General features: G+C 43.6%; 1 protein-coding gene across 2 annotated transcripts in view; it reads right to left on the bottom strand.

Moving 5' to 3' along the window:
• The window catches only part of STK4 (serine/threonine kinase 4), a 94811-nt gene extending 82486 nt beyond the window's left edge, over positions 1-12325 (bottom strand). Inside the window, exons 1-2 of one of the 2 annotated variants that reach the window (XM_067708242.1) lie at positions 12243-12325; positions 2080-2160 (exon numbers count right to left, since the gene is read on the bottom strand). Coding sequence is in view for 1 of the 2 variants with exons in the window: in XM_067708241.1 (XP_067564342.1) it covers positions 2080-2160; positions 7704-7738 (116 nt within the window). In the remaining variant the exon portion in view is untranslated. Of the gene's footprint in view, positions 1-2079; positions 2161-7703; positions 7833-12242 lie in introns of those variants that run through there. The other variant, XM_067708241.1, reaches the window with a different exon arrangement.
• Between the last annotated feature and the right edge of the window lie 3 nt (positions 12326-12328).

Raw genomic sequence — 12328 nt, 5'->3', positions numbered from 1 at the left:
CACTCTCTGTCTACAGTATTCTTTTGACATTCCTCAAAACCAAACAACCCAAACAGAGCTCCCTTCAAAAACACCTAAACATACTTTAAGACTTAACTTTGATTTGTCATGATAAGGTCTAAAAAATGCTTCAACTGATATATTTAAAAATAAAATAATAATAGTTGCCATTTAACGAGGTCTTATTAGGTGACAAGCACTGTACTAAGTACTTTAGTCCCATCTCATGAAACACTCAACATAACCCTATGAGGGAGATGCAAATATCCCCACTTTATAGTTGAGGTTTGCGAAGCTTCCAAATATTCAGCAGTTTGCTCGAGCTCACTTGTTTATTATGACTAATAAACAGTAGAGAAAGTTTTAACCCAGATATGTCTGACTTCAGAGTCTATGTTCTTACAACTGTAATATACTTTCATTAAAAATGAAAGAAACAAGTTAGTTACATACATAGTCAACTATGCCTACCACTCTTGATCTTATTCTAAGTAAAACCTGTGAGCATGGTTAGATTAAGGGCCTTTGACTCACTGCCTTGAGGAAATACCAAGGATATCAAGTTAGAGCCGAAAATGGCAAGCAAGAGACATAGAAGGACTGGGTTTTTCCCCCCCGCATACCTTTAACAATGCCAAGTCAACTTGTGGTTTCAGATTCATCGTGTACTTGTCTTTTAGCAGCGCAGGTGGTATCATCTTTTACTTCCCTTCTCTGCTTGACTTCTTGCTTGATTCCAAAGAGTATTTTTCCAACTTACAAAAAGATGATGACTAATGTTTTTCACAAGGAGGTAATCCATGAAAACCTATTCCATGTAATCCAGGATTGGGTTTAACATTGCATATCTATATTAGGCATAAATAACACTAAACTCCAAAATAATATAATGACATATAAAAGCTGATTTTAAAGAACAGACATTAATTTGACATTTTTATAAGTTAACATTTCAGGTCTTCTCTTGAACCAGAAGTACTCCCAAGAGATTTTACAAAATTACACAAACACACACCCACATGTTTATTTGCTTATATAAGCATAAACTACCTCTGAAGAACACACAAAAAACTGCTATACTGGTTGCTTCTGGGTGGCTGAGAGAGAGACAGGAGGCAAATTTTTTTCATTGTAACACTTTTACACTTTTAAAATTCTGGATCATGTGACGATTACCTATTCAAAAATGAACAACAAAAACTTAAGAAAGGGTGTCTCTAATATTTTAATGTCTTGGTCCTTAAGAAAAAGAAATAAACACAAAGATTAAAAGTATCAATATATGTAAAAGTATAAAAACTTATGATATAACGTTTATTGTATCAGGAAGGCCAATGACGGCCACTATCTACTACCAAATATCATTTCACCAGTATTTTATAAACTCATTCACAATCTGTGTTTCAAGAAGTCCTCTGGTTCCCCATCTGTAATTCTGGATCTCTTAGGAAAGATGTAAAGGTAGTGACAGTCCTTGACTTATTTACTGTATTTCCCAAAGCTGCATTAACTACTGATAAAATGCTGAATTCCTTTTTTTTTTCGCTGCTCTGTGTGGCATGCAGGATCTTAGTTCCCTGACCAGGGGTGGAACTCGTGCCCCCTGCAGTGGAAGTGTGGAGCCTTAACCACTGGACCGCCAGGGAAGTCCCTCCAGTGTTTTTTTCATGAAACAAGTTATTGCATATCTCTCAGAAGCTATGAACAGAAAATTAAAATATGTCTGATTAATAAAAAAATTTTAAATGAAGTAAAAACTAATTAGTGTTATCTGTTAAACAGATAAAATCATGCAAACCACAGATTTTACAAGAGAGAAAACACTAGATGTCCATGGTGTTGAAAAGATCAGGAATCACTAAATCTGTCTATAGAACTAATTGGGGGAAGAGGGAAAGGGCATTTCAAGTATTAAATTTACCTCCTACACTACCCAGAGCAGTGGTGATATGCAACATTCCCCTTTCTTTTCCTTAGTTTTCCAAATTATTGCCACGAGAAAGGTTCACATCCTTCTGGTGTTGGCGCAGGAAAAAGACTGGGACCTACTTAGTCCACCTACATTTTCTGTGTACTCACCCTTCTCCAAGTTTCTCTAAGACATCAAACACTTCTTCTGGTTGTTTAGTTAAACTATCTTCATCTAACTTTTTCAGCTGCCTGTGGACGAAGAATTTAAACATAAAATACATTTTACTTGCTAGCAACTAGAATACAAAATGCATTATTTATTTTACAATTAGCATCTTAGGGATTTCTTTACACAGTCTTCACTGGTAAATGACCATAAAGGCAAGCTAAGAGAACTTTAAGGGAAGCTGAAGGGCTGGTCTATGGACATGTTACACATGTCCTTGGTCACCCTGATCAGCAGAATCAGGACCAGAGGGTGAAGAGCTACCAAGAGGCTGACTTCAGTTCCACAGGAGCAAGAATTTTCTAACAATAAAAGTTGTTACGAAATGGTTTAGACTGCCTTAAGAAGTCCCTAGATTCCCAACACTGGAGCATCTAAACAGAAAATGAGTCCTCGTGTGGCTGAAATGTTATAGAGTGGATTTAAGCATTAGCTATAACCTTCAGAATCCATTTAAATCTTGAGATTCCATGAATTAAGATGGCATAACTCTCTGTTCAGAAAAGATGTTTAATGCAAGCTTAGCTATGAACTGAAACATGGTCTTAGACTAGAGGCCAAGGAAGACATAGAAGAGTCTTGCCCTCCATTAGCAAGACTTTGGTACTTCTGTCGAAATATGTGGATTCTGTAGGTATCACAGAAACAGAAAGTGGAGAGTATACACTCAGACGTGACCAAAAGTAAAAACTAACCAGGCAGCTGGGAGTTTCAAATAGTCTCACCAAGACTCTCTGATGGGCAGTTGTATACCTGACTATTTCCCGAAATCAGATAGGTGCTGCTCACAACTTCCAGATAACTGCGATTTTTCTGACTATGACAAACATGGAAGGTTATAAATTAAGAGTAGGGTTTTTTTAAAAAAAACTCTGAGACCTCTGAAAATTATTAACAGGCTTAAAAGAGGAGTTTGCTAAGGACTAGTTGCATGTGTGGGTTCTACACAATGGTTTCCTGAAACTACAAAGGACAACAAAGAAAGGAGAGCTCAGGAAATGGTGAAATATGGAAGTAGTCCACTGAAAATTTCTTTGAAAAGAAAAATGTTTAAACTAGCTGGACAATACCAATTTTTACAAGAAAAGACTTGAACAAAAAAAAATACACATACACATAAATGTGTACCTTCCTAGATAAAGTGGCAAAACCATGAAAGAAGCCAAAAAAGAGACACACAAAAAAAAAAAACCCACACACCTCAACGCATCAAGTGTATCCACCAATAAACGCTGATCTCAAAAAGACAATCTTAACAGGATTTTATAAATGTCAAAGACTAGAGAAATGGAGAACTGCTCCAAGTCAGTAACTTCCATAACTTGAAAATTAACAAACACGACCACACCGACCTTTGAAAATCAAAAGGTTCTAAGAATTAAATTCCAATGACATCACAAAAACTCCCAGTTTCAAAACAAGAAGGACTGAAGTGAAATTCCTCTTCAATGTCAGAAGTGAAATTTCTATGAACTCAGAAATTAGAATGAACATCCCATAACCCGCGGGAGGGGGGGTGAAGCATTGAATTTATAACTGTTTAAACAATGGACAATACCTCATTTCTCAAGTATAATTACAGTTTTATAAACAGTTCATATAAAGGAAGATCAAATGTGTTCCTTTGAAGTGGTGACTTCGTGGTTTACAAAAAGCAAAACTTACTATTTCAACTATTACAGAGAACACAGCATAACAAAGGAAACGGCCACTGCCATGAGAGACAGCTGCAGGCCTCTGATAATACAGTGACAGACAAACTTTATATGAGTGCTAGATACTTCTTTAAAACAATCTAAGTGGGGTTTTTGTTTGGTTTTGGTCCAGTCTTAAGGGATCTTTTTATCTCTGGTGCCTGAATCCAGAGGTGGTCAATAAGAACATTTGTTAAATGGATTAATGAATGCAATGATGAGAATCATAAACCTTTCTCAGCAATCCTTGTGAGGTTTCAAAACTAAAAGAATATCACCATGAAAAAGTATTACTGTGTTATCGACAAACAAGATCTCTATGGAAAATCTTTTGATAAGGGACTCAATGCTATTTTTTACATGAGTCTTCATGGAAGAAGCACTATAACCAAACAGCCCAACTCTGATGATTCAGCCCTCTCAGCTGTACTTCCCCAGGTCCTAGGTAGTTTCACTGCTTGCTCATAACTTAACAGGCCTGGCCAACACAGCCTCCATGGATCCAACACAGGGGGATGCTCCGCTCCTAAGTCAGGTGGCCACGTGGACGGCCAGCATCCCAGAAATGTACTCTACACATTCCACCACACTATTTGTATCTAATGGCAACTCACTTTTTAAAATCATAAACTCCTACATAAACCGTCAACTTTAATCTATCATCATTCACTTAGTCACACACAAATGTCAAACTCAAGGACACAAAGAACACTTCCTGCATTGGGACTGCTTTCCCTTGTTGGAAACACATGCCATCTGAATCTCTGAAAAGACACCTGTATCTTTCCAAACACAATAAGGGTGTTTATGAAGTAGTTACTCACCGGTTTGGCTAATTCCCAAATTTCTTTCTCCCACCTTAGAACTCTTGTCAGGTCCATTTTGTTTATATATACCCATCCCTCTTTCCACACAGAAGTTGTTGTGGGTCACAACAAATATATAAGATAAATGGATGAAATTTTTTAATGAAAATAAAATTAATGTGTTTCCCTCTCCCAACCCCCTCAAATTCATGTTAAAGTCCTAACCCCCAGTACCTCAGAATGTGACTGTATTTAGAGCTAGGGCCTTTAAAGAGGTAATTAAGGTAAAAATGAGGTCAATGGGTGGGCCCTAATCCAACATGACTGGTGTCCTCATAAGATAAGGACACAGACAGTTACAGAGGGAAGACCATGTGAAGAGAGGCCTCAACAGAAAACAACCCTGCTGATGGCTTGATCTCAGACTTCTAGCCTCCAGAACTGTGAGGAAATAAATTGCTGTTAAGTCGCCCAGTCTGTGAAACTGACACAGCAGGCCTAACAAACTGATACAAATGATAATAAAGTTAACTGGCTGCAAGTCCCGGCAGTTCACCAGCTATGGTGAGCAGGAAAGCACCAGTCATTTAAGTATTCAGCCCTCCTGGATGATTTTTTTTGAAATACTGACCAGCAAGAGTTTACTAATACTCCACTTATTTAATCTCAGTGATCTTGAAGATGGTTGAGAATCACACTGTAAGGTTAGAAAAGCTTGGAGCAACCTTATAGGTGTTACAGAGTACTTGCCCTCTTCATGAGAGGAGTTGTACTCCTGTATGTTGATTAAAAATTATACATAATTTGAAAAAGAAAAAAAAAAAAGAATTCAGCCCTGCAATGCTTTTCTCTTGCACATTCAATAAAATTTTTAAAATCCAAAAGGCCCAGGAAATGAGTGTGTCAAAACCAAAAAGGTTTACTCTTTTGCCCAAGATTATACAGCACAAGGCAAAAGCAGAAACAAAACGCAGATTCCTAATTCTCTTTTCAATTAAACCAGGGCCTCAGGGAGAGAACGAACACGTTTCAGAAGGATTTATAACCAGTGTCCATTTATAATTGGATCTACGGTGCTATAGCAGATATCTGCTAACATACACAAGGCCCTGTGAAACAGGGATACTTCCAGAAAGGCATCAGACTGAGGCAGCCAAGAGCATGCACTCTGGACCAGACTGCTTGGATTAAAATCCCAGCTCTGGGGCTTCCCTGGTGGCGCAGTGGTTAAGAATCAACCTGCCAATGCAGGGGACACGGGTTCGAGCCCTGGTCCAGGAAGATCCCACATGCCACGGAGCAACTAAGCCCGTGCGCCACAACTACTGAGCCTGCGCTCTAGAGCCTGCGTGCCACAACTACTGAAGCCCGCGTGCCACAATTACTGAAGCCCGCGCGCCTAGAGCCCATGCTCCACAACAAGAGAAGCTACCGCAACGAGAAGCCCACGCACCGCAACAAAGAGTAGCCCCCGCTGGCCGCAACTAGAGAAAGCCAGTGCGCAGCAACAAAGACCCAACTCAGCCAAAAATTAATTAATTAATTAATTTTAAAAGATATCTCAGCTCTGTCACTTAGTAACTGTGGGACTTTTGGCTGATCACTAACCTCTTTGGGCCTCAGTTTCCTCACCTGTAAAATAGAGATACAGGTGATGGGATTGATGTGAGGGTCAAATGAGTCAACGATAAGTTGAACCATATGAAACTTCTATTTTTATAGATCAAAAATGGTCAAATATCAGCAAATTCATATGGTTCAACAAGAAACATGGAAAGCACTGAGAATAGTGTCTGGCGCCCAGTAAGTGCTAGATGAGTGCAATAATGATTTTATTTCAGACTCAGCACACTACAGTAGGGTGAGCTGAGTCCATCCCAACCAGCTATTTGCCTTCTGCAAGTGTTTGTGCCCTTCAAACAAAGCCAAGGGCGCAGCCCAGGCTGTCGATCCCTTCCCTTCACCTCTCCACTGCCCCGAATTCCCACACACTGAACACTTCCTACTTTAGAGTTCATTCTGCTGCAGGAAGTCAGAGGTCTCTGTGAAACTGAAGCGAACTGCACTGGCACCTCAGTCTCTACTCTCGATTTTTCTCCAGATGTGGCAGAGTGAGAGAAGACCCTGGTGTCCACAGAGCAAATCACTGATACAACTGCAACCAACTCAGGGTATTAGACTTTGCAGGATCAGCCACCCCCCAGATCTTGACTTAAAACAATTTCCAGGGAGCAAGAGGATTTGGAGCTGACATAAAACAATACAGACCTGAAAAGGGCACAGTCTGGCCACGTCCAGTGACCCAGACCTAGAGCAAAGAAGTCAACATACAGGACTGTGTCTCAACTCTTCCGGGCCTCAATTTGCCCGTCCTGAAAATGGTCTCTTATTTCCCTCTCTACCTCCCAGTGCTGGATATGAGGAAAATTTGGAGGACCCTGGATATCAGGGATGAAAGGCGCCATCATCTAGAGTGGGGACCAAAACCATCTTCTTACATGCTCTCCTCCACGAAGCCTCCCTTGCCAGACCGTCCACCTGCCTTGGCACATCTTCAGCCTCAGGCGCAAAGCTTTTCCCCTCAGCAGATCCTCTCCACTGCACCCCTCGGGTGGGACTCCCTCCCTTAGAAAGTCTGCCCAGCTCTCCTCTCTGCTAGTTCCCGACCCATCCCTTAGCCAGACCCCTCGTAGGTTCTCATCTGGCTTCAGCATGCTCCCTACCTCAGTGAGTCCCTTCTAGGACAGTCCTCACCCAGCGGCCCCCGCCCTCAGCAGGTGCTCTCCCTAACTTGTCCCCACGTTCCTCAGCAGCTGCTCCCCCCACCTGTCCCCCACTTCCGCCAGTATGTTACCCCAGCAAGCGATCTCTCTAACCAGCCCCACGTTTATCCCCCTCGGCCGGACCCCCACCAGCCAGAGGTCCCTGATTCAGCAGGTGCCCCATCAGCCGGATCACCCCGCAGGTCCGTCCCCTCCGGGGTCTCGCACGCCAGTGTCTCCCCTCTGCCAGTTCCCGCCTTTCCCTCTCCCCCCACCCCCTTCCTCTTGGCCAGCAGCCCCTCACCGGCGCGGCGGGTTCCTGAGCTGCACCGTCTCCATGGCGCTGCCGGCAGCCGCCCAGACCCGCTCACTGATCCATCCTCCCCCGGGACCTCCTGGATCCCGCCCCGCAGACCCTCCCACACTTCCGCTTTCCGCCCCTACCGGAAGCGGCGCGCGGGGCGGGAGCGGGGCGGGGCCGCGAGGTCCGGGCCTGGACCACGTGGTGTGGACCCGAGTCACGTGGAGCGCCGAGGCGCGGACCCGGAACTGCGGAGCACTGGAGCCTCCTCCCGGGGGAGGCCTCCTCAATCAAGCTCGGGACGGCGTCCTTGTCTCTTGCGACATTGTTCGCCCAAGACACTCGGTCTCGAAACCAAGAACCCATCTGTGCCTCGGGCCCGGCCGCTCATTTCTCAGACGGAGATACTAAGGCTTCTTGCGAAGCACCGGCTTGATAAGAACTGTGGATTCTTAACAAGCCAAATTCTACGCGGGAGGTATTTGTGGTTTCCTACCGTTCCTTTCTGGTTGAATTCTTGTTCCAGGTGGAGGCTGGAACGTGCATGACCTCTCATTGGATGTCACATAGCATCAGCCTGCAAATTGCCGCATCCTTTTAAGAGCCTTACCTTTCGGTCAGTTTGAGGACATAAAAATAGCTAATGTTTATTAAGCTCCTACCATGTACTTGCTTTCATATATTATCTCATTTAATCCTTATATCAAGCCTGTAACGTTATCTCCAATCTTATCTATTAATTATTTGACACTGCTTATCACGTTTGCGGTACTCTTCTACTATTAACTCATTTAATATTCTTAAACACTGTAAGTTAGGTAATATTATTCTCGTAAGGCCAGAGAGGTGAAGCTCCCATAGCTAAAAGTATAGGTTTGGGGATTTAAATCCAGATGGATCTGATTCCAGAGCCTGCACCACCAAACTGGACAACCACTTGGACCCTCTGGTTGGGCATGAGAGACAGAGCTTCCTCTCCACTCAGAGATCCAGTTACAGCTGTGGAAGTTCATAAATCCTCAGTTGCCACCACCATCAGCAAGTGTTTAAGAAAGTGGAAGATTCCACCTAATTTACTCACAGAGAAAGTTACCCAGAGCAGCCTCTCACTGGTTTTAATTGTCCTGCTTTTCTCAAAGATATGCCATCTACAAAACCTAACACCTGATCACCCACCTTTCAGGGTCACCCAGGTATGGGACCCCATATGTTAAGAGCGGAGTAATGGAGCCATTCTCCTGACAGGAGGAAAACATTTACTGAGAATCTACTATGTGCCAGGCACAATTCTAAGCTACCACTTAAGCCTCAAAAGACCCTATGAAGAATTATACCCATAATTCCTCTGCTCCATTGTGTCAGTCAGCGGCAGTCAGAATTTGGATGAATCCCTGTCCAAAATGGCTCACTCACATGGCTGACAAATTGCTGTTAGTGTTGGCTGGAAGCCCACTTGGTGATCAGGGATGGGGGTCCAACTCCATTTTTCTTGAGCCTCCTCACAGAATAAAGGCTGGCTTCTAATGTATATTTCTGGAAAGAGCCAGGAGGAAGCTGTAATGCCTTTCAATGGCATAGCTTTGGAAGGTACATAATGTCATTTCCCCTGTTGAAGGGGCCCCCAAAGACCCACCCAGTTTCAAGGAGAGTGGACATATGATTCCATCTCTTGATAGGGGAGTGGCAAGGTTTTGGAGGAGCATGGAGAACTGGAAATACTGTTTCAGCCATTTAGGGAAAATACAACTTGCCTCAGGTGTACTTGTCTGGTATACCACTTAGAATATATTCAGCCTCAAGCAACTGAAAAAGAAAGAACGATCTAAATGGTGGTTTAAGGCACAGTGGCATTTGTTGGGCTGCACCCCACAGGCCTACAAGGCCTGTGCTTGCCCAGCTTCAAGACCGAAGAAAGAACCTGGAATCAGCAACAGAGACATCAATGGTTTGATGGATGGGGGAGCTTACATGCCTGAAGCAAGGTCCTGGAGTGACACCCCACCCGTGTGCAGTTCACGGCAGGCAGGACATAGTGGCAGTCTTTGCTGGGGGGTGGGGGGGATTACCAGTTATAGGGGAATTGATGTCAGGTGGGCTCATTAGTTACTGGGGAAACCAGCAGAGGGGCATGCCCCTCACCACCCCTTTGATAAGCCATGATTAGCTGGGGCCTAGGACAAGTACGGAGGAAGGTCAGTCATGTGAGTAGGGTATAGGTGCAGCAGGCCCTGGTCCGCCAGGGGATGTACAGAGAGCAAGAGAACAGCCATCTTGAGTGGCCTGACCTTACAGCATATCTTGTTTATAACTAAGAAGTCCAGAAGTCAGCAGTTGTAGGGTTGATTCAGGGGCACAAGCACATCGATTTCATCTTTCCTCTCTGGCCTGATTCAGCATGTTGGCTTTTCATACTTGGGCTTATTGACTCACAATTGCAAAATGGCTGCCACACCTCCTGGTACCATGTCCTTAACCCAACAGAAAAAGAGCAAAAAAGGCTGTTTTGACGTCCTGTGTCTCTATCTTATCAGGGAAGGAAAAATTTCCCATAAGCACCCAGCACACATCCTCCTATCTCCTCGGCTAGATCAGGGTCACATGCTCACCCCTTGCCCAATCACTGGCAAAAGAATGAGATTATTGTGATTGGTTTACAGAAATCTTGATCCATTTTCTGGGCCAGGAGAATCTCAGGCAAAATGCAGACTGCAAGGGGATTCGGATGCAAGAGCCACCCTACCCTCAGAATGTTTAAGGTCTGGTTGGGTTATGAGTTTACACAAATAATTACAGTTGACCCTTGAATAACATGGGTTTGAGCTGCATGGGTCCATGTGGATTTTTTAAAATATATATGTACCACAGGGCTTCCCTGGTGGCGCAGTGGTTAAGAATCCACCTCCCAACGCAGGGGACATGGGTTCGAGCCCTGGTCTGGGAAGATCCCACATGCCACAGAGCAACTAAGCCCATGCACCACAACTACTGAGCCTGTGCTCTAGAGCCCGCGAGCCACAACTACTGAAGCCTGTGAGCCACAACTACTGAAGCCCACGCGCCTAGAGCCCATGCTCCACAACAAGAGAAGCCACCACAATGAGAAGCCCGCGCACCACAACGAAGAGTAGCCCCCACTCGCCACAACTAGAGAAAGCCTGCGTGCAGCAATGGAGACCCAATGCAGCCAAATATATATATATATACATACTCCAGTATTACACAACACAAGGTTGGTTGAATCCAAGGCTGCAGAACCTTGGACAAGGAGGGCCAAGTGAAGTTACACACGGATTTTCAATTGTGCAGGAGTTGGTTGTCCCTAACTCCTTCCTTGTCCAGGGGTCAATTGTATAACTAAATACCTGATGGCAGAGACCAGGTTTTTGTCAACAAACCTTTATAAGTGCATGTTGGGTGCCATATCCTATTAGGTCTGGGGAGAGAAAAATAAAGAAGACCTACTTCCTGCCTTTAAAGACCTCACAGTCTGAGAAAAACTGTAAACTGATGTGAAATAAAATTCATATTTTATGGCAAGACAAAAATTTGAACATAAAAATTTTTCTCTGCCCTTTGGCCTCCTCTCTCCCCGCTACTGAGCATTGTGTATCTGCATTATGCATCAACCAAACCTCCCCATCAGCAGAAATACCTGCTCAACCATAAACAGCAACATTCTCCTAGCATAAAGACAACTTCTTAAAAGATAACATTCCTTCTTGATCTTGTAGGGGGTCACAATGACACTTGCCCTCTGTCTCAAAAAACTTATATAACTGTGCCTTGACTTCTAATGGGGGGACAGTTCTCAGAGCTGAGGTGCTGTTCCCAGGTTTGAGCCTCAAACTTGGCTCAAATAAAATTTTCCACTTCTTTCACAGATTGACTATTGATTAATTTTCATCGACACTGACAATCACAGAATCAGAGCTAAATTAGGAGTAAAATCCGGGAGCAATACGAGCAGAGGAGGGAGATTATGGAGGAGATGATGTCTGAGTTGATTAGTGGTTGAGTCAGGATTACGGAAGAGAAAAAAGTGGAAAAGAATTCCAGGAAGAGGAGAGCATAAGCAAAGGTTAAGAAGCAAAAGAAACAGCTTAATATGCACAGGTAGCAACAAGCAGCTTAAAAAAAATTGGAGCTGTAAGTGAGGCATAGAGTGAAGTCAAATGAGTCTGAAGATAAGCTAGTTTCCGTCAGCGAAAGATTTACATCAATCTATCATTGCATTCATTTATAAAATCAGTATCTATAGATAACTAGGTGCCAGTTTCCAGCCTAAGTGCCTTTGCACTTGCTAACCCTTTGTCTGAAACAGCATTTCCTAAATAGTCTCAGGTCTCGGCTCAATTATTAGTCTCTCGGAGACGCCTTCCCCACCCCCCTTACTTATAAAGTCTCCACGTGGTCACCTTCTATGGTATTACTGTTTTCTTTCCTTATAGCACTAAACACATTATGAGATTATCGCCTTCATTTGCTCATGAGGTAACTACAAGTCAGGCCCCCCTCGAATGTAAACACCAGGCAAGTAGGGACCTGTTCACGGTTTCATCCTTAGGGTTCTAGCAAGCCAAAACGTCCAGCGCATCTCCGGGGACCCCAATGCAGCTCCGCGCTAGGTC

Source organism: Pseudorca crassidens, chromosome 15, assembly GCF_039906515.1.
Source record: "Pseudorca crassidens isolate mPseCra1 chromosome 15, mPseCra1.hap1, whole genome shotgun sequence".
Classification (NCBI taxonomy): domain Eukaryota; kingdom Metazoa; phylum Chordata; class Mammalia; order Artiodactyla; family Delphinidae; genus Pseudorca; species Pseudorca crassidens.
Note: the sequence above shows the minus strand (reverse complement) of the source record. Positions and strands in the feature narration are given on the sequence as shown.